Source organism: Cucurbita maxima, unplaced genomic scaffold (genome assembly GCF_002738345.1).
Source record: "Cucurbita maxima cultivar Rimu unplaced genomic scaffold, Cmax_1.0 Cma_Scf00022, whole genome shotgun sequence".
Classification (NCBI taxonomy): Eukaryota; Viridiplantae; Streptophyta; class Magnoliopsida; order Cucurbitales; family Cucurbitaceae; genus Cucurbita; species Cucurbita maxima.
Genome location: NW_019272038.1, coordinates 3,332,907 through 3,353,261, shown reverse-complemented (window position 1 = coordinate 3,353,261; position 20,355 = coordinate 3,332,907). Strand labels below are relative to the sequence as shown.

The 20,355-nt window shown below is 36.1% G+C and overlaps 4 protein-coding genes and 1 long non-coding RNA gene across 5 annotated transcripts in view; 3 read left to right on the top strand and 2 right to left on the bottom strand.

Moving 5' to 3' along the window:
* The first annotated feature begins 1,996 nt into the window (after positions 1 to 1,996).
* LOC111496574 (far upstream element-binding protein 1-like) lies at positions 1,997 to 8,497 on the top strand. The gene is made up of 6 exons (XM_023147059.1): positions 1,997 to 2,414; positions 2,823 to 3,106; positions 3,384 to 3,473; positions 3,594 to 3,665; positions 3,837 to 3,953; positions 7,202 to 8,497. Exons 1-6 carry the CDS (start codon positions 2,057 to 2,059, stop codon positions 8,327 to 8,329), a joined length of 2,049 nt encoding a protein of 682 aa, XP_023002827.1. The 5' UTR covers positions 1,997 to 2,056; the 3' UTR covers positions 8,330 to 8,497.
* Positions 8,498 to 8,610: 113 nt separating this feature from the next.
* On the bottom strand, positions 8,611 to 11,678 carry LOC111496575 (ferrochelatase-2, chloroplastic-like). The gene is made up of 9 exons (XM_023147060.1): positions 11,323 to 11,678; positions 10,651 to 10,978; positions 10,427 to 10,570; positions 10,245 to 10,346; positions 10,016 to 10,119; positions 9,815 to 9,941; positions 9,550 to 9,702; positions 9,360 to 9,460; positions 8,611 to 9,157 (listed from the first exon to the last, which is right to left on the bottom strand). Exons 1-9 carry the CDS (start codon positions 11,406 to 11,408, stop codon positions 8,839 to 8,841), a joined length of 1,464 nt encoding a protein of 487 aa, XP_023002828.1. The 5' UTR covers positions 11,409 to 11,678; the 3' UTR covers positions 8,611 to 8,838.
* A 435-nt stretch (positions 11,679 to 12,113) lies between these two features.
* Positions 12,114 to 12,636, bottom strand: LOC111496515. Its single transcript, XR_002720467.1, has 3 exons — positions 12,623 to 12,636; positions 12,466 to 12,527; positions 12,114 to 12,279 (listed from the first exon to the last, which is right to left on the bottom strand). It is a non-coding gene; the product is annotated as an uncharacterized LOC111496515 (long non-coding RNA).
* Positions 12,637 to 13,345: 709 nt separating this feature from the next.
* On the top strand, positions 13,346 to 16,437 carry LOC111496447 (endoglucanase 16-like). Its single transcript, XM_023146888.1, has 8 exons — positions 13,346 to 13,763; positions 13,974 to 14,186; positions 14,279 to 14,479; positions 14,554 to 14,631; positions 14,704 to 14,853; positions 14,924 to 15,032; positions 15,114 to 15,277; positions 15,939 to 16,437. Exons 1-8 carry the CDS (start codon positions 13,536 to 13,538, stop codon positions 16,266 to 16,268), a joined length of 1,473 nt encoding a protein of 490 aa, XP_023002656.1. The 5' UTR covers positions 13,346 to 13,535; the 3' UTR covers positions 16,269 to 16,437.
* A 1,887-nt stretch (positions 16,438 to 18,324) lies between these two features.
* The window catches only part of LOC111496569 (vacuolar-processing enzyme), a 4,827-nt gene continuing 2,796 nt past the window's right edge, over positions 18,325 to 20,355 (top strand). The window contains exons 1-3 of the mRNA XM_023147053.1: positions 18,325 to 18,608; positions 19,665 to 19,829; positions 19,917 to 20,073. Of these exons, the coding sequence (XP_023002821.1) occupies positions 18,384 to 18,608; positions 19,665 to 19,829; positions 19,917 to 20,073 (547 nt within the window). The 5' untranslated portion in view covers positions 18,325 to 18,383. The remainder of the gene's footprint in view (positions 18,609 to 19,664; positions 19,830 to 19,916; positions 20,074 to 20,355) is intronic.

The following is a 20,355-nucleotide window of genomic DNA, read 5'->3' as shown; positions in this document are numbered from 1 at the left end:
TTATAATTTAGCGTTACCAAAGACTTTGTGTCCTACTGAGATCTCAAATCCACTCTCTCTTACTTTGAACGTGACGCCTCACATTACAAATTTATAGCTGAATTTAAAGGGAAATGAGTTGATTGAGCTAGACTTTACGTGTATTGAGTGACGAGAAGACGCATAATTCAGTCTACCCAACCAATTTGGCAAAGTTTGGGCAATAAGTAAGAGAATTATTTTGAGAATTGATTACATATGGCCAACAATCTGACATCCCAAACAACTCGATCTAAATCATAAATGTTGGATTGGACTAGATTTTTTTCGGTTTAAGCTCGGTTGAACTGAGTCGACATTTTTTTGGTCGGGAAATTAAAAAAATAGTGTTACAAACCAGTTCAACCCTATCCTATTTTTAAAAAATTTAAGAATATTTAACATTTGTTTACGCTGTGACTATAAAAATGTTGTGATATTTGAAATTACTGGATTTTAGTCATTGATTTAACATGTATGGTACATAAATACGGTTTTTTTAATAATTAAAAAAAATAATCGGACAACTCAAACTAACCCACTTCTTTATTTTTGGATTGTGTCAGGTTAGGTTGGGTTGTAAGCTCTCTCTCTCTGAATTGCTTTGATCCAAAAGATTTTTCCAACTCAACTCGTGTAATCTTTTAAATAAAAAATTATAATGGAAATCTAATAAATAAATAAAAAAACGATTGAATATTAGGTTTTGGGAAGAGTTATATCAATTAAAACTCTAAATTAATAATTGATTTTTTAATTATTAACATAATTTTATTAATTTTATTTTAATAAGTTAAAAACATTAAAGGTTTTAGTAAATTAGTGAAGGTTGGTTTAATTTTAATTAATTTAAAGTAATGAAAAATAATTATTTAATTATAAAGTTAGGTGTTATTATTTTGGAATTTAATTCGACATGTCGCTCTTCCTTAAACTAGAAACTAGGTTAAAAGCAACAGCTGAATTGAACTCAACCGCTAACAGTTCCAACCCAATGGCAAAATTCCTTTCAACGGTCTCGTTTTTCAAACTTTTTACTCATTTTAATTTCAGGATAATTATCACCAAAAATAAAATTAATTTTTTTACCCATCAATCTCCAAAAGAGACATTTTGGTGTTTTTTTTTATATAAATTAATTTCGGACCAATTATAAATTGACACGTGTCATTAATCGAAATTGACCAATGCGGCCGTGTATCTTCACCATAGTCAAATAAGCTTAAGATGAATTCATACCAAATATCGAGCCAACTTTAAAAGCCGAAGAACTTGAAGAAATTGCGAGCTTAAAGCTGGATGCTTAAATTTAAAGTAGAAGATCCAATCTCGAGATCGTTGTAGTTAGTCGAGTTCTTATTAGAGAAACTTTTATTTCGAGGAAGAATTAAAAAAATTTCTAAGATATACACGAGCGAAGACAAACCATGCTAAAAGAGCTCGTGTTGGTTTATGAATATGGTTTTCACTCTAACGAGGAGTAGATAATGTGACAATGTTGCAGGGGGTGCACGGGAATGCCGAGACATGCAACGTATAAGTAATTTTGTTTATTTATTTATATTAAATTATAAAGAATATTCTAAATTATGACGCTAAAGCAATAATTATATTCTTTTAAAAGTTGAATTTTATATTTGACTTTTTCAAAATAGATATTTTCAATTTAAATATTTATTTGAACCTTTTATTTTATTTTCAATTAAATTTATCCTTTAGAAAATAAATTTTTATCACTAATTATAAATCATCTAAGATTTAAAAATACAAAATAAGTTATATCTATAAACATAATTTTTTAAAATTAAGTTTGTTTTTATTTGATGTATTTGAATTTTTAACCATATTTTAAATTAAAAAATAAAATTCTAATAATAATTTTTTTTTAGTTTTCAAAATTTTAAAAAATACATAACATTTTGTGAACCGAGTGACGTGTGCTATAAATACCGTTGGCTAAAGTGCACTAAAAAGAAAACCCATCCTCTTTATTACCACTCGTTTTCTCTTTCTAGGGTTTTCTCTCTGAAGCTAAACAATGGCTGACGAAGCGCAGTATTCATCTGGTACCGATGCTGCGTCCAATAAGCGGAAGTACGATGACCATCCTCCACCTATGGTTTCCCGCCGGCCGACTGGTTTTTCCGGCCCCATCACTTCCCCCTCCTCCGATTCGGCCAATCCTGCGCCTCCCTCCTACAACAACGTCCCGCCTCCTATGGATGAGATCCAGCTTGCTAAGCAGCGTGCTCAGGAAATTGCCTCTCGGTTGATTATCTCCAGCGGTGGCGTGGGGGCCGGCGCTGGACCTGGCGTTGGGGCTGATGCCAAGCGCCCAAGGGTTGAGAATGGCGGCGGGTTTGATTCATACGAAAAGGGTTTTAGTTCTGGCTCAGGTGACTCATCTTGCTGTCTCTTTCTTGCATCTTTCATGTTTCTGTATGCATGTCCAACATGTATTGCCTTATTTTTAAATTTTTTATTATAGTGAAGTAGTTTGCACTTTTTATTGCATTTTCGTGGCACATCGCTTTGAGCTATGTTTTAAATCTCAGTATTAACGGGACATGGGTGATTAAACGTTTCAGGATGTCAGTATTAGTGGTATAGAGAAAGCTTTCTGTCAGTTCTATAGATACCTATAGATGTCATATAGTTGATTTATTTTCCACTGTCTTTACCCATGTTTCGATCAGAATTGTTGTTGAATGCTTTTATTTATCTATTTTTTTAATGTATTTTAAAAATAAGTATTGTTTGTATGATTGGATGCCTATTTGTGACATTCATCTGCGTGGATGCAGACTTAAAGTCTCACATGTCTAATTCAGCTCCTTCAGCAACACCTGTTTCCTATGGGTTTCAAGGGACAAGCAAAAAAATCGACATTCCAAATGGTAGAGTGGGTGTAATTATTGGTAAAGGTGGTGAGACCATCAAGTACCTTCAGCTCCAGTCTGGGGCAAAAATACAAGTTACTCGTGACATGGATGCAGATCCCAATTCTGCTACCCGGACGGTTGATCTAATGGGTACTCCTGATCAAATTGCTAAGGCCGAGCAGTTGATTAATGATGTTCTTTCCGAGGTTTGTTTTAGTTTTCAAACTGCATATGTACTCCTGATCAAATTGCTTTGTCAACTACTGTGTGTTGTCTCACCACTTAAAAACATTGACATGCCGTGTACCAATGGATTTGTTTGGAAAGGCCTTACCAATTTTTCCACTGCCAACATAATATTATTGGCAATATTTTCTTTATAAATTGCATACAAAATCTGATTGAATTGACGTTATTGGAAGGGTAAGGCATTTAACTTGGCTTGAAAATGCGTTTGTCTAATAAATTTAACATTTGATTCAGGCTGAATCTGGAGGTTCTGGCATAGTATCTCAAAGATTGACTGGTTCATCGGGATCTGAGCAGTTTGTTATGAAAATTCCCAATAATAAGGTTCTTTAAATATTTTTTTTGGAATTTCCCAAGTTCTGTCATCTACTTTGAGAACATTTTTAAAATTTATTTATTTATTTATTGGTGATACTTATGATTGTTATGATTTTAATTTTCTAGGTTGGCTTGGTTATTGGTAAAGGTGGTGAAACAATCAAAAGTATGCAAGCCAGGACTGGAGCTCGTATTCAGGTTTGTTTACATATATGTATATACGTTTTTCGTGTGTCTTGGAAGTCCTCCCCTTTCCTACCATTTTTTTTAATTTCAATTTTGTAACTTGTTTTCACTTTTTGTTTTTGTAACATTAATTATTGTATTTAATTTGGATAACATGGGATCTTGTATTCTTCATTTTCACAGGTGATACCTTTGCACTTACCCCCTGGGGATACATCTACAGAAAGAACCTTACAGATTGATGGTTCAAGCGAACAGATTGAGTCAGCAAAACAGTTGGTTAATGAAGTTACCAGTGAGGTGCGTTTGCAGATTTTGGTTCCATTAAGATTGTTATGCCCTTTTGTAGTAGGAACTAATGCATAGTTGAAATCTAATTCCATGGATTTTTGTGTGAACTTTTTATTTTTGAGGTGCTTGTAATGATTTTTCCTGATTGGACTTGGTCATTTTTGTAATTGTTGATGCAAGGTTGCCATACTATTCTAGAACTCCTTAAACTCTTTCTATGAACTCTTTTAATATTTAGTGTTCTACCTCAACACCAAGGCGAGCATTAAGGACTCAGTGTTGATGGACGTTGAATTGGTTTGTTGCTTTTACATGTTTATTCAGCTTCTTACTGTGATATCGCTGGGATTTGGTATTCATTGACTTCATATGGATTACACTGTTTTGTGAAGATTATGAAATGTTCTGTTTTCTGATTGTGTTCCTTATTGTAAATTGAAATGTTCTCTTTTTAAGACACATTCTTGTTACAGTCACGTTTTTTATTTGTTATAATTTTGTACACTAATCATTCTTCAATTCAATGCTTCTGTTTTTCTTTCTGGAAGGAAATAGTTGATACGTTTTTTTTTCTCTCATTGTCTCTATGTTGTCTTGTTGGATAGCTGGAGTCAACAAGAATTTGGTTTCTTTGTCGTTCGTTAAAAATACTTCTTTTCCCTTCTAAAGTTTACCCTGCTTAATGAACTGGAGCTTCTATGAAATTTGTCAAACACTGTTATATACTTAGCATTTGGATTTATTGTTCATTTGACTATAATGAATATGTTTCTGTGTTGCAAATCTGAAAAATCATTTTATTGCCGATGCTGTTACTATGCCTAGCAGTTTTACTATTTTAATTGTCTTAAACAGTAACTATTGAAGAGCTGTAAGGAGGTTTGTTCCCTCACTATGCTTACTTCAACTTTGGGGTGAGTTCTGTTTGGATTGTATGTCGACCGTATCAATGCTGGTTTGTAGTTACACTCAAGGAATTAGAAGCAGTGGAAACAAACCTGTTATTAATTTTGGATCTCTTATAGCTTGAGATAGCTTTTAGGTCTTTTATCCATTGTTTATTCTACATATCCATTGATGCAGATATGGAGGATCTAAGGTTCCTGGGGTTTGGAAATAGGTGAAGTTATTTTTACAGATGGAACACCTAGTTAGTTTTTGAAGAGTGACTGGTACTTGAAGGGTTCCCATTGGTGATATGCTTGCTCCGTTGGATATTCAGTTTATCTGTCAATATTACTCTTATTAGGTTGTTAAGGTTATATGATATCTCTCCTATTTAAGATGTCTGCAGCCCGTTCGGTATTATTCTTGGTTTTATATCTTGATTGTGGTATCTGAAAGGTTCCCATTGGTGATATGCTGGCTCCTTTGGATATTCAGTTTATCAGTCAATATTACTCTTATTAGGTTGTTAAGGTTATATGATATCTCTCCTATTTAAGATGTCTGCAGCCCGTTCGGTATTATTCTTGGTTTTATATCTTGATTGTGGTATCTGAAAGGTTCCCATTGGTGATATGCTGGCTCCTTTGGATATTCAGTTTATCAGTCAATATTGGTATCTGAAAGGTTCCCATTGGTGATATGCTGGCTCCTTTGGATATTCAGTTTATCAGTCAATATTACTCTTATTAGGTTGTTAAGGTTATATGATATCTCTCCTATTTAAGATGTCTGCAGCCCATTTGGTATTATTCTTGGTTTTATATCCTGATTGTGGTATCCGAAAGGTTCCCATTGGTGATATGCTGGCTCCTTTGGATATTCAGTTTATCAGTCAATATTACACTTATTAGATTGTTAGGGTTATATGATATCTCTCCTATATTTAAGATCTCTGCAGCCCATTTGGTATTATTCTTGGTTTTATATCGAAGTGTTAATATTGTTTGGATTATGGCCTGTTCAACCGTCACATGTGCTTATTAATTGTGTATCCTGCAACTGATATTATTATTGGGAACTATTGTAGGGTTAGGGTAATTGGACCATTAGTGCACCAACATGGAATCCTTTATGTTGGTGTTATCTCAACATTGCTCTGGTATGGTTCTGAATCCCATATTCTAATGATATAAAGTGATAAATGTGGAGAGAAATTACAGGTTTGCTTGTTGGTTATTCAAGGTCGTTAGTATAATTTAAAAAGTCAACTTACCATACTAACATTCTTTTTCTAGTGGTTTAATTCAATATAGGAGGATTTCAATCTTTTAGTCTGTCTAGATTTTCTCTCGTAATTTTCTTATTTGCTCTGTAATTCTAGGCACGTGTGTTAGTTTGCTGTATTAACTTGCTCATGATTTCTTGTTGGTACTTTTATGTTTTAGTTTAACATCACCTGATTGTTCATTGAGTTTTTTAAATTGATGGATATGCTTGAGCAAGTTTTTTAGACTGCAGCCTTGGTTTGCTGGCTATTACTGAAGAATAGTCTCTTATTTTTAATCTTCATTAATCATTTACCTCTGGAAGGGCGTCAAATCAAATTATTAATTATTTTAAAATTTTTGACGTAAATTGTCCTGAACTATCTTGTTATTGAAAAATATTTTCTTATTTTAATCTTTATGGGCTATTTTTATTTACTTATCATGAGGTTATGCTTCATTTTCCTTCCAAGGCCGTTGCATATACTATCAATGTGTTTCTTCTCATCATCCATGTATCTCAGCCCTTTTCGAAAGTATTTTTCTTTTTCAATTATTTTGTGGTAAAAAACTGTGGGCGGTAGACATTTTTTCTCTTCACTATCTTCTACTAGTCTCTGGAGATTTGCTAGTCTATAGGGTTGTTTAGTTTTAGTTTGATATCCAGCTAGTTGATTCTTCTATAAAAAAATTGATTATTGGGAAGACATTGCTTTTTGTGCTTTGCTATGAACTTGTTTGCCTTTTGGGGCAATTAAGTTCATATATTCTGTTCTGTAAAAGCTTTTGTAGTCGTCTGGTTCTCTTTGCACCCATTCACTTCGAATAGGGAGAGGTTGAGCTTCTGCTGGAGTAACTCAATAACTCATCATCCAGTACGGTATGTTGGTGCTTTGTACTCTTCATAATGCAGTATAAGCTCCTTTAATCCCTACAAAATATACTGACTATGGCTTTTCATATATGGGATTTCGGATTTGACATTTTTCTTCCCATTTCGCATATGAATGTTGCGTTCCTATTCTTACCGGGCATGGTTATTGTTCTCTCACATATTGTAGAGAAAGATTCACCTTGGTTTCTATCTTCATGTTTTTCTTTCAGAATCGTGTGAGAAATTCAGGTATGTCAGGAGGGTATCAAACTCGACCCCCTTCAAGTTGGGGGCCTCCTGGGGCTCCTCCAATGCAGCAACCTGGTTATGGCTATGGACAGCAAGGTGGATACTCTGGCCCTTCATCTCAGTATAACATGCAACAACCTCCTTATCAAGGTTATTCACAACCTGCATCTGGTGGATATGCTTCCAATTGGGACCAGTCTACTGTTCCACCAAATCAACCTGCTACTCAGGGAAGTGGTTATGATTACTACAATCAACAGCCCCCGCAGCAACAGCAGACTCCTGGAGCTCCTCATGGTGCTACAGGAGACAACTCTGGTTACAGTTATGGTCAACCACAGGCCTCTACCTACAATCAACAGGGTTATTCTCAAGATGGCTATGGTGGTGGTTATCATGCACCTCAGGCTGGTTACAGCCAGCCACCTACGTATGATCAGCAAGGCTATAGTTCTGCTCCAAACTATGGTAACGTGGCCAATGCAGCCCAAGATGGGATCAATTCATACGAGTCTCAGGGGGATTCATCACAGACAGTCCCTCCTGCACAACCCTCTTCGGTGAGCCAGCAAGGTTATGGTGTAAATCAACAGCCTAGTCCTAACCCAGGGAGCTACCCTCCACCAAATCAGTCAGGGTACGGAATGACTGCACCTTCTCATACTGGTTATGGAAATCAACCAGCCGCTCAAACCGGGTATGGGGCTAGTTATGGACCTCCTCAAACTCAGAAACAACCTGCAAATCCTCCTGCATATGGTCAGAGCACTCAGTCGCCAAGCACCCCGAGTGGCTATGGGCAACCTGCTGCATTGTCGTCTGGGTATTCCAGTTCTCAGGCTCCCACGTCTGGGTACACTCAATCAGATTCCGGTTCTCAACGTGTCCCACCATCCAGTTATGGTACTGCAGCTCAGCCAGGGTTTGCGCCACCTTATGGTGTTCCTCCAACAAATCAGCCAGGTTACGGGCAAGCTCCACCACCTTATAGCTCTTCTTATGGTGCTGGTTACCCTCAGCCTCCATACTCTTCCGATGGTAACGCAGGTGGAGCTGCTGCTCAATCGGCGCTGCAAAGTGGGGTTGCAAAAGCATCACCAAAGAGTTGATTCATGTATGTGTCACTATAGGTGTCTGTTGCGGAGAACAGTTAACTTCGTTGCTATGATTAGTTTTTTTTAGGCCAGGTAGAATTATGAAACCTCGTTAATGTCTGAATTCTTTACTGTATTCGGTTTCGGTTTTGATACGGTTAAAACGTTTATGGTGCTTTGCTATCCTCCCTTTGGCTTGTCCGTTTCTCTCTAGCGTGTTGCCATTGTGTCAACCATGGTTACCGGCTACTTTAAATACAACTACTTTGTGGAGCTAAAATATGAAATGTGAATCATGAGCAAGAAAACGTAATTCCTCCTTTATTTTCATCTTGTAATTGTATTTGTGTCTGAATCCATCGGTGTTTGCCCTAATACAAAATTAGTAAAAAACGTAATACCTATGATCGCAATGCTGACATTTTTTGCCTTTTATCTTAGAGTAAATTTAAAACAATCCCCTCCTCTATCCAATTTGCATGCAACACTGACCTATTCTACCTATGTCTCGAATCGTTGTATCGTCAAATGAAATTATTCCTAAACGCTAGAAACGCTTTGGGTGAAAGTAACAAGATGAATGCAAGGATCGAACCAAATAACAATCTGATAGGATCAAATCGGAAAGAACCATGATTATTTGTATCTGCGGAGCTTGCGTGGGGTGACAATGCCGTAGCAGATGGAAGGGCTTCGACTACTGCATCAGCCAGATCCACAATGAATGAAGACTTGCAGTTGAGAGCGGGCACACGCCCCCAGTTTTCGATCCCGGATTCAAGTGCCAAGTGCTTATACTCCATATCTATCTCCTCAAGAGTCTCGATGTGCTCACTCACAAAGCTAGGAAAAAACATGTAAACTTACTATAAAAAAATGCCACAAGCTTAAGTTAACAAAGAATACATAAAAACAATGTACGAAAATGAGAAAGATCGAATTTCACCGAGTATTTTATTTTACTTGTTACATGATTTAGTCACACCAATATTCACTCTATAGGTCCCTAGAACATGAGTTGCATGTGTTTGTGAACAGAACATACCTCACGGGAACGGCTAGAAGGCTCTTGATACCCTTCTGGCCAAGCTCAACAAGAACTTCATCAGTGTATGGCTTTAGCCATTGTACAGGTCCAACGCGGCTCTGAACATGTAATTCATAGACAAAAATGAAAAATCCAGAAAACAAGAAAAAGATAAGAAACCAAGCCAAGCTCCAAATTCATTACTAACCTGATAGGCAAGAGTATGCTCATTTCCAACCCCTCTGGCCTTCAACTCTTGCATGATTAGATAGATGCACTCCTCCATTTCATCTTTGTAAGGATCTCCAGCATTCTCAACATAACTGACGGGAACCCCATGTGCACTAAAGAAAATCATGACCTAAGGATGCAAATGTCCCCTCATTAAGAACTAATCGACTTGGACAATGACAACCATTTGCTGCATAAACTAAATCATCTCTCTAAAATCAGTTTCAGCAAAAATCAAATACCTCCTGAGGATTAACAAAATTCTTCAGCTCTGCCTGAATCAAGTCAGCCATCGACTTAATATACCCTTCTCGTTGATACCACGACTTTATAATCGAAACAGGCAATGTCGAGAGATATGCATCTTCCCTGATAGGCTCATAGTCAATAAGTCAGTAGCAGAAGCTTTTAATAACAAGATCAACAGTGGACTAGATCATCACCTGAAAATCTTCTGGAGAACACGAATACTGGACCCGGTTGTCGAAATAGAGTACTGTGGATACAGTGGCAGCACCACAAGTTTTGTTATCCCATCCCTCTTAATCTGCCACAAACAGCAAAAGGTACCATCAAGTTTTAACTTAAATGCAGTGACAATTAAGAAAGATAATACACGTGGTCAGTATCGAACTAGAAGGCACAGGGAATAAAAAGAACATGTAAACGTACTTGCTGAATCGCTTCCTCTGTGAAAGGGTACCAATAGCGCATTCCGACATAGACATTAGCAGATATGTTTTTCTCTTCCAAAGCCATTTTAAGCGCCTGTGCCTAGAACAAGGATTCACAAATTATAAATATTTGAATGTTTTTTTTTACAGTGGAGGGAAGTAATAGAGAGGTCAATCAACCTGCTCATCTGTTATTTTACGCAAAGGTGAGCCACCACCAATTGAAGCATACCCTTCTTTGCTTTTCAGAGCACGAAAAGTAGAAATTAACTTTGCCAATGGCTCTTGGAGAAAACGGAACAACCTCGGGAGCCGAATAATATCCTATGTATCATGAAAAGAAGTAAGAACTGATATAAATTGGCATGTTATTCAGGCTAGAAACACAAGATTAACTAAGATACCGGATCAGCAAATAGGTTGTACAAAAATGGCTGAACATCATCAAGCGTTTCTGGCCCTCCTAGATTCAGGAGCAGAACTCCAACCTTCTCTTCTACTGCCTGAGAGTGAGATTCTAAAGCAAATTCACCATAGGAGACAGTTCCTACTGAGCAAAATGCTTGTCCAAGACGGCCTCTCTTCTCAACAGGGCCAGAAAGTTGTAGCCCCTGACCATTGGAGCTAGAACAAGAAACCACTAATCCTTGAGTTCTAGACTTATCACGAACTTGCAATTTTCCAGAGGACTTGCAAGAGAAAGACACATGAGATTTCGGCACAGAGAATGACCTGAAAAACCAAAAAGCATACGTTGAATTCTTAACTTTGATATAATAATACCTAAAAACTTCTTCAAGAATCTACGCCATTGCGCTGCCATCTTCCACATAATAGGCAAAAAAGTTCACTACGATCAACTCTGTTATTATAATCCAGACAACTTCAAGCCGCACAAACATTGCATCACAGTAGTAATTTCATCAAACAATCAGTATAAAGTTCACATGGATCAAAATTATCACAAAATTCTAGATTCCAAATTAAGAACAAAAGACAACTCAAGAATCCGATCATCAATCTCAAACACAAGCGAAATCTTTAGGGCAGCAGAAGCGATGGATTAAAGAACTTACGTCGAAACCGTGCGATCCGGATTAAGGGTGTTGGAATCGAGAAGCTTCATATTGGAATGAGCGGCAGAGAAAGCGATCGCGTCCATGAAGTCAAAAATTGGAAATACAGTGATCCAAAATCGAAGTCCACGAAAACCCCAGAAAAATTTGAGCAGTGTTGAACGAAGAAATGAGTGAGTTAGCGACGATCCTGATTATAAATATTTTTTGAAACGAAAAGGATGAATTGGATGGATGCAGAGTCAAAATTGGGGGACGGGAAGATCCGGGAAAGCGTTGATTTGTTGCGAAGTTGCCAGTTTCATTTTGAATTTGAACTTGGGGTTGAAGAGTCTACGCATCCACGCATCGCCCACGTCCCTGCTCTGAAACTTCCTCATTGTTCTTACTATTAATTGGGCTCAATTGGGCTTAATTGGGCTTAATTGGGCCAAGCTACTTTTTTTTAAATACAAAATAATGCACTTAAAAAGAAAAATAACCTAACAATTATTAAAATAATTTTAACCCTTTAAATCTTAATAATTATACTTAAATAAATAACTTTCCTAAAATTATATAAAATTTTAATCGTAACTTACCAGTAAAAAAAAAATTAAATATTGTATAGGTAATAGGTAGATTCAATCATATTAAATGAAATAAATATATTATAAAATTATATAAAAAATATATAGTTTTAAAAAATAAACATAAATAATTGTTTTTTTTTTTAAATCATATTTAAAAAACTAAACCAAAAAAAAAAAAAAAAAGTATTACACATGTATCACATGACACGTATACGAGCTCACTTGGGGTCTATGTGCATGCACGTGTATATAGGAGTATTACACATCCAATTCTACCCGTATTGAAAGTTGAGCCTAATACCTTGATATGATATGATATTTTATGCACGGATGATGACGTCATAGTAATGCCCATGAGAATCAAGGCAGGATAGATGCATTAGCCCTTAACATATATGTAGTAGCGACTTTGTTAGAATAGAAAAACAAGATCGTTACAAAAGTAGCCTACAACGCTACAGCGAGTACACGCTATTTTAGCATAAGCATCATGAGCATGCTTGAAGCAGTATAGAAGTGTACATATTGAGTCTTTCGAGTAAATATTGTAACCAAGTTTCTCGTACCCAACCTTTGTTAATGTGAGATAATTTTCTTTGATATCGACAAATTACACGAACTCTTCTCTTTTACCTTCTTTCATGCAAATAATAGACCAAATTCATTGTAAACCGAGAAAAAGAAAAGAAAAGAAAAGAAAAACGTGTTATTCCACAAAGCATCCTTACCTTGTCTGGTACTCTAATGCGATTGAACTATAGAAACTATCCAATATTCTTAAAATGCTCAAGTTATATGTTACTCTTACATTTCAAGTAAACAGATGACGGCTGCGTTTGTTAAAGACTATGAAACTTATTTTGATCCTTTAAATTAGATTAGGGTAACATTTTATTCTTTTCTTTGTATTTATTTCAAGTTTAGGTTACTTATTTTCCGTGTTTTGTTTTAAGATTTTATTGGGAACGTTTAATCCTATAACATCGTTTTATGAAATATTTTAATAAATGAATGTTTTCGTACTTATCAGTCATGTCATGCAAGTAGTAGCAACTTTATAGTAGTAGGAAAGAGGGTCGTCGTTACACTTGAGATTAGAGCTCTAGATTATAAATCCTGTCTGACTAAACTACGAGATAGGCTTAACATGTTTCATGGTCCTACCGGCTTAACATGTTTCATGATCCTACCTCCAACGGCTAATGCTCTATCGCAGCATAAGATAATAAAAGAGGTATGTTATTATTGACTGAGCTATGCACGACATGTTTTTGGCTATAAATTGATTCACCTACCTCATTTGTAATTTAGGGTTTAGCTAGGGGGAATTAGCAAATATCATTCTCTTTCATCCAAAATGAGAAATTTTGTTAAAAAAAAAAAAAAAAAAAAGGAAAAAAACAGTTTGGGCGACCAAAGTTTGTTCCAATCCCCACATAGTTTTCTCCAAAAATAACCTAAAAACTAACAGAATCCCATGTTGACCGTTGTTTTCCAACGAACTTAACGACCCAACGATTTGGCGCCATTCGTACAAATGATAGCCATAATTTGTTCCTCCTTTTATTCACCTCCTCCGTTGTTCATTCTATCATCCCCACACCTCTCTGCTGTCCTTGAGAGTGCCCTTTTGGTTTGGCCATGGGGACCATCATCCACAATCTTTCTGCCATGGCCATTCTTGTGGGTTCCCTTCTTTTCTTTCAACCGTTCTTTCCCGGCGCTGTTCATGCCGCCGAATTAAATTACAAAGATGCCCTCACCAAATCTCTTATTTTTCTTGAGGCTCAACGTTCCGGCAAGCTCCCGCCCAATCACCGCCCCGCTTGGAGAGGCGACTCCGCCCTCGACGATGGAAAACTTGCCAATGTTAGATTCCTTTCCTTTTTTTTTTTTTTTTTTTTATTCTCTTTCCTCATCATTTATCAATAAGGGTGTATATAGATCCTTAGATTAAGGACTCGAGCAACTCAATATCGCGATGGTTAGGTTAAGGACTCGAGCAACCTGAGCAATCCAAATAGAGTTTTATGGGTGATCATATAGAACCCTTTGGGGCATTATTTTTGGTGGTTGCAGGTAGACCTAGTAGGAGGGTATTACGACGCCGGAGACAACGTGAAGTACGGACTTCCGATGGCTTTCACGGTAACAACTCTATCATGGGGAGCTTTGACTTACCCAACGGAGCTGGAAGCCGCCGGCGAAATGGAAAATGTTAAAGCCGCCATCAAATGGGGCACCGATTATTTCCTCAAGGCCTCTTCTCATCGCGATCGTTTATATGTCGAGGTAATTCAATCCTCAACAATCCTCAATATGATCCATCCGGTGTGAAAATTTTCTATTTATAATCATTTACATAATCAAATAAATTGGTGAAGGTCGGAGACCCAGTTAAGGATCATGAGTGCTGGGTTAGACCTGAAAATATGAAGACTCCAAGGACCGTATTGCAAATTGATTCCGAGACCCCAGGTACAGAAATTGCTGCCGAAACCTCCGCCGCCATGGCTTCATCTTCCATCGTCTTCCGAAGCTCCAATCAAACATATGCTCGTCTTCTTCTCAACAAAGCTAAAACGGTATAAACTTTTAACCACTTAAAAAGTCATTTCATTTCAAATATAACTCGGTTTCGTTTTGTTTTTATGTGCAGCTTTATAAATTCGCAAAATCCCACAAGGGAACTTACGATGGCGAGTGCCCTTTCTACTGCTCGTACTCCGGCTACAATGTAATTCTCACTATCTCTTGATTAGAGTTTTTTTTGTGTCGAGTTCATCGAATAATTTATGTGTTAGTACAGGACGAGTTGTTGTGGGCTGCAACATGGCTATACATTGCAACGAGAAAGTCGGTTTATTTGAAGTATGTTCTAGAAGAGTCGATTAGTGCTAGTGTAGCTGAATTCAGCTGGGATCTCAAATATGTTGGAGCTCAAGTTCTTCTTTCCAAGGTTTTAATAATTTTTTTTATATATTTTCATAAATTGATATTAAAATGATACTAAAATGCATATTATTTAGTTATATTTTGAAGGAGAGAAGGGTTTAGAGACGTTCAAAAATCAGGCAGATAACTATATTTGTTCTAATCTTCCGACCAGTCCTTACCACCAAATTTACGTGTCTCCAGGTCTTGTATTTCTGTCGGAATTTGTGTTCATATGATATGATATGATATTATTGAGTGAATTAAATGAAATAATTTTGATAGGTGGAATGGTTCACATGAGAGATGGAGCGAATACGCAATATGTTACGGGAACGGCGTTCGTGTTTAGTGCTTATAGTGATATCCTTGCAGCCTATAAACAAAACGTTAAATGTAGTGACCAGCAGTTCGACTCAACCCATCTTATGACCTTTGCTAAGAAACAGGTATGTAAATCTCTATAATGATATGATATGATATTGTCTACTTTTAATATAAGTTCTCGTGACACTAATGGAGATAGTGCCCTTTACTTATACTTATCTTCCCCGAACAAAATTGTGAATTCCCATATTGGTTGAGGATGAGAACGAAACATTATTTATAAGGGTGTGGAAAGATCTCCCTAGCCAATATGTGTAACTTAGTTCAGGTTAAGTATTTTGGTGTCCTAGGCGCAGAGGAACCGCACCAATCCATCATGAACTTGAATACTAATCTGGAAGAGGTAGACTTTTAACCTAGGACCTATGGACCAAGGGACAGTCTTAGGTAGACTTTTAACCTAGGACCTATGAACCAAGGGACAGTCTTAGGTAGACTTTTAACCGAGGACCTATGAACCAAGGGACAGTCTTAGGTAGACTTTTAACCGAGGACCTATGAACCAAGGGACAGTCTTAGGTAGACTTTTAACCCTAAAAACCCAAATAGAACTGGTTTCCTCGGGTATCTACACGACTCTAGTTCTACCACGAATTTTTCACTATGATCCTATATCATCTTGAATCTTAACTATGATCCTATCAATCATGATTACTACACGAACAATTTCATTATTACTACACGAACATTATTTAATTCATTTTTTAAAATTTTAATTTGTAGATGGATTACTTGTTGGGGGACAACCCACTGGGAAGATCGTTCATGGTAGGGTTTGGGAATAACCCACCAACGCAGGCGCACCACCGCGGCGCGTCGATGCCAGTGATGCCAGCGAACGCAGAAGTAAACTGCCCGATGAGTTTCGTGAACTGGCTGAACAAGGACACGCCGAACCCCAACGAGCTAACCGGCGCAATTCTGGGCGGCCCCGACCGCAACGACAAGTTCTTAGACAAGCGTACGGTGTCACCCATGACGGAGCCGGTGACTTACACCAACTCCATGGCCGTGGGAGTGCTGGCAAAGCTAGCGGCCCACAAAATCACATGAAAAACAAAACCTTATTTAATCCTTAGGCGGTTTTGAATCGCTTATTGTTAGAACAGTACAGAAGATGTTATTGGTGGTTACTAGAAAGGAGAGATTCTGAGATTTGGGGATTAAAATGTGTTAATTATTTTTATATTCATGTTTATAATATTTTCTAATTCTACCAACTTTGATTCAAGCAGAAATTAGATGTCTTTTCCAAGATTTTTGGATTCACATTTGCATATATTTATTATTAATTAATAAAAGGATTATGCTCGTTACCATTATTTAAGTTTACCTCATATTTGATATTTTATTATAAGCTGACTTTGAGAACTTTCGCACACAACAAGCTTGACTTAGAGAAATACTCGGTAAATAACTCCATTGTTGGAGTCGAGAAATGCAAATGCATGCAATATGATATGATCTATCCTTTTGAAAATAAGAGCAAGGTAGGATGTACCGTACTTCCCTACACATGTTCACACACATGCCCATTGACACACGACACACACATGCACATTGACACACTAGTTCGAGCAATCGACACTACATAACATCATAACAAACATAAATATCGAGAAAGTTTTTCATTTATATCAACTCAATCCAATCTCATTCAAATAAGTTCATAACCAAACTAATTATACGAACCATATTTGATTACTCGAATACCTTTACTATCAACTTGCGTAAGAATGTGTGGACAAGTTATATCATAATTTATTTGGTAAAAGACGAAAGAGCTTAGAGCACAACCAATGAGTATCAATCCTCAATGAATGGGTTAGGTTGCGTGCAATCAATAAACTCCTTTGACATTTAATGCCACAATCACCATATAATGTCTATCCAAAATCCTTTATCAATCATTCTTATTTCTTATGTCATCTTTCTTTACATACCCTCCACAAATATCTTGAAAAAGACGAGTTCAGATATTGTCTATTTTGACCAATTACGTATCGTTGTTAGTCTCACGATTTTAAAATGAATCGGTTTTAAGATTTTAAAATGCATCTACTAGAGAGAGATTTTCACACTTTTATAAGAAATGATTTGTTCTCCTCTCCAACCACCGATGCAGAATCTCACATTAAAGAACAAAATAAAATAAAATCATGCATGAGACTTTTGATCTTTCACGGCTCCAAAGCTAAGTGCTAAAAGAAAAGAAAAGAAAAACAATTATTTAACTTATTTTCTTTTTTCAATTAGGTGTATTTTATTGTTGAAGTATAATTAATTGATTTAAATTTGTAATTAATAATAATAAATTATAATTAATACTTTACTATACATAATTATTTTTATTTTTTATTAATAAATTATTATAATTGAATAAGATTTGTAAGTATACTACATTTAATTTTTGAAATATAAGTTTTGCTAAATATTTACAATTAAAATAAATAATTTTATTAAAATCATTTATTTGAAAATAATAATTAAAATTTATTATAAAATAAATTTAAAAATCTAAAATTTCAACGAAAATTAATTATCTAAAATTAAATAATGTAATAAAATTACTGAAAATACACTGTTTATCTGAAATTTTCAGGCAAACCAAACACAGTTATTTGATTATCAGACCTTTTATTTTTATATATTCATAAATAAACGCTTGAACGAAGAGGTCCTTTAAGGTTTAAGGTTCTGAATCATACGGTTCTTAAATATTTATTTTTAATACTATATATATTATAAATAAATAAATAAAAGTCGATGGTATTTTTATTAATTTAATTTAATTTTAATATTAACAAGATAATTTTATTTTAAAATATCTTTGAAGATTCAAAGGATCATAGACAGATAATTGGATTCCATAACCCTCGGAGGAATCTTTGCCTATTCGACAATACCGAAGGTGGGGCCCACCCTGTCAACTTGAAACCTTCTGAAAATAACCTCCTGAATTATCTATACACGTGTGCGGTTATTATTCGACGTTACCTGAAGCTCATCAGGGGCAGTTAAGTCGTTTCGCATAACGCACTAGCGAATTTACATTTATACCCCTCATATTTCGCTACGTCATTACGTTCATTTCTTTATATTTGTTTATAAAGAAATTTTTGTGATCATCATTCATACCAAGCGTATAGCCCAAGTTTTCCGCAAATCATGGCTAAAATCTCCACCGGAGCTTTGCTCCTTTTCTTTTTCCTCGCCGTAATCGGCTTGGCTTCCGGTGGCCGGGATCTTCCTGGAGATTTTCTGAGGTTGCCGTCCGAGGCCTTGAATTTTTTTCGCGGAGGAGCCTCCGATGCTAGCGACGAGGACTCCGTGGGAACGAGATGGGCCGTTTTGATCGCCGGTTCGAATGGATACTGGAATTACCGGCATCAGGTTATTTTTGTTACATTGATAAGTTGCATTAATTTGGATTGTTTTTCTTTCTTTGAGAGTACAAATTTGTGTTGCGTTTTGTGTTTGTTTAGATGTTGACCTTTGTTGTTGATTGGCGTTTTCTTCAGCCTATTTCATACTTTTTTTTCCCCTAATGTCCTCTGTGCTATCTCTGTTGCCGATCCTTGTCTGATTTTTTTTTTTTTTTTAATAACTTCTTCGATTTTTAAGCTCGAAGCTTGTAATCAGTTTTTTCTTTGACGTTTCTTAGCATGAGATCGAATAATTTCCCCTCTAAACTTAGGTCTATATTCTTTTCGTGTTTGTTTTTCGTCGTTGACCTTTTGGATTGATGAATTTTCGGTTTTTCGAATATTATTGTAGCAGTTTTTCTGTTTTGTTTTTCCTGTTTTTGGCTTTCTTTTCCATATCATACGTAGTTTTTTGTATTCAGAAGTCCATTTTTAATCAATGTTTCTTTCTGTGTTAATCGTTAAATTAGAGCTGAAATTCTCAAAGAACATGGTTTTTTCAATACCCTGCCATTTGACGTTTCCTATCAGTTGTGAGCGATATATATTTTGGATGTTGGTGTCAGGATAACCACTTAATCGAGCCTATTGCTGTTTTCAAATGAACTTTCCTTCTTTTGAATTGTTATGTTGAACCAGTTACTGAGCGTTTAAGTCCAATCAGAAAATTTTCTTTTAAGGAATTTGCAACTTCTGGTGGATAAGATGACCTATAAACGCTACCAGTAACTGAACTTACTATTGAAAAGAAAGAGGAGTGATATAATTTAGATTTAATATAAATTTGTTAAACAGAAACTTAGTATATTTTGGGCGCGGGCCAATGAAGTCTAGATGCTCTAAGCCAGCAAGAAAAAAAGAAGGAACGGGGGAAAAGGATTACATCCGTGTACCCCTGCTGGTAGTAAACTCGTTTTTTTTCATTCAAGATCAGTATAAACGGGACAATAGAATTTTGGTGAATGTTGTTGATGGTTTAATTACTTGGAAAGATTCAGACAATGATTAACACATTTTCCACCAGGCTGATATTTGCCATGCTTATCAACTATTGCGGAAAAATGGGCTAAAAGATGAAAACATCATTGTTTTCATGTACGATGACATTGCCTTCAATCCGGAGAACCCAAGACCTGGGGTCATCATCAACCATCCACAGGGTTCTGATGTTTATCATGGAGTCCCAAAGGTTTTCTTATTGCTTTATAGATTCCAAATTTACACCTGATTCATTTGATTAGAGCTTCTTATGTACCTAAGATTTTGTTCACTGCAGGATTACACTGGTGAGGATGTTAACGTGAATAACTTTTTTGCTGTCATTCTTGGAAACAGAATTGCTCTTACGGGGGGTAGTGGGAAGGTTGTTGACAGTGGTCCTAATGATCATATTTTCATATACTACAGTGATCATGGTGGCCCTGGTGTTCTTGGTGAGTAGCTTACTTCTATGTAGCTCGCATACCATGTAATGACCTATCATGTTTATCCGGCAATCATTTTTTTTGGATACATTTGTTGTTTGATATGCTTGATTTGTCTGTAAGCAATAGAATGATTGGTTTACTTCTCTATATTTCATTATCGAGGCAGGGAGCCTACATTCAAGCTTTTGTATGCTTTGATTTGAGGTGATAGCACATCTCACTTCATCTAGGAAATGCTGTTTCTTTTTTGCATATCACACACGGGTAAAAAAAAAAAAAAAAAAAAAA

Excerpts from the sequence above, each read along its gene's own strand:
- LOC111496574 (XM_023147059.1), top strand. The coding sequence starts at position 2,057 with ATGGCTGACGAAGCGCAGTATTCATCTGGTACCGATGCTGCGTCCAAT. Across the intron at positions 3,474-3,593 it reads TGAAAATTCCCAATAATAAG|GTTGGCTTGGTTATTGGTAA; the intron begins GTTCTTTAAATA and ends TTAATTTTCTAG. Across the intron at positions 3,666-3,836 it reads GGACTGGAGCTCGTATTCAG|GTGATACCTTTGCACTTACC; the intron begins GTTTGTTTACAT and ends TCATTTTCACAG.
- LOC111496575 (XM_023147060.1), bottom strand. The coding sequence starts at position 11,408 with ATGGACGCGATCGCTTTCTCTGCCGCTCATTCCAATATGAAGCTTCTC. Across the intron at positions 10,979-11,322 it reads CCGGATCGCACGGTTTCGAC|GTCATTCTCTGTGCCGAAAT; the intron begins GTAAGTTCTTTA and ends TTGGTTTTTCAG. Across the intron at positions 9,461-9,549 it reads AGCATACTCTTGCCTATCAG|AGCCGCGTTGGACCTGTACA; the intron begins GTTAGTAATGAA and ends TTACATGTTCAG.
- LOC111496447 (XM_023146888.1), top strand. The coding sequence starts at position 13,536 with ATGGGGACCATCATCCACAATCTTTCTGCCATGGCCATTCTTGTGGGT. Across the intron at positions 14,854-14,923 it reads CTCAAGTTCTTCTTTCCAAG|TTATATTTTGAAGGAGAGAA; the intron begins GTTTTAATAATT and ends CATATTATTTAG. Across the intron at positions 15,278-15,938 it reads TGACCTTTGCTAAGAAACAG|ATGGATTACTTGTTGGGGGA; the intron begins GTATGTAAATCT and ends TTTAATTTGTAG.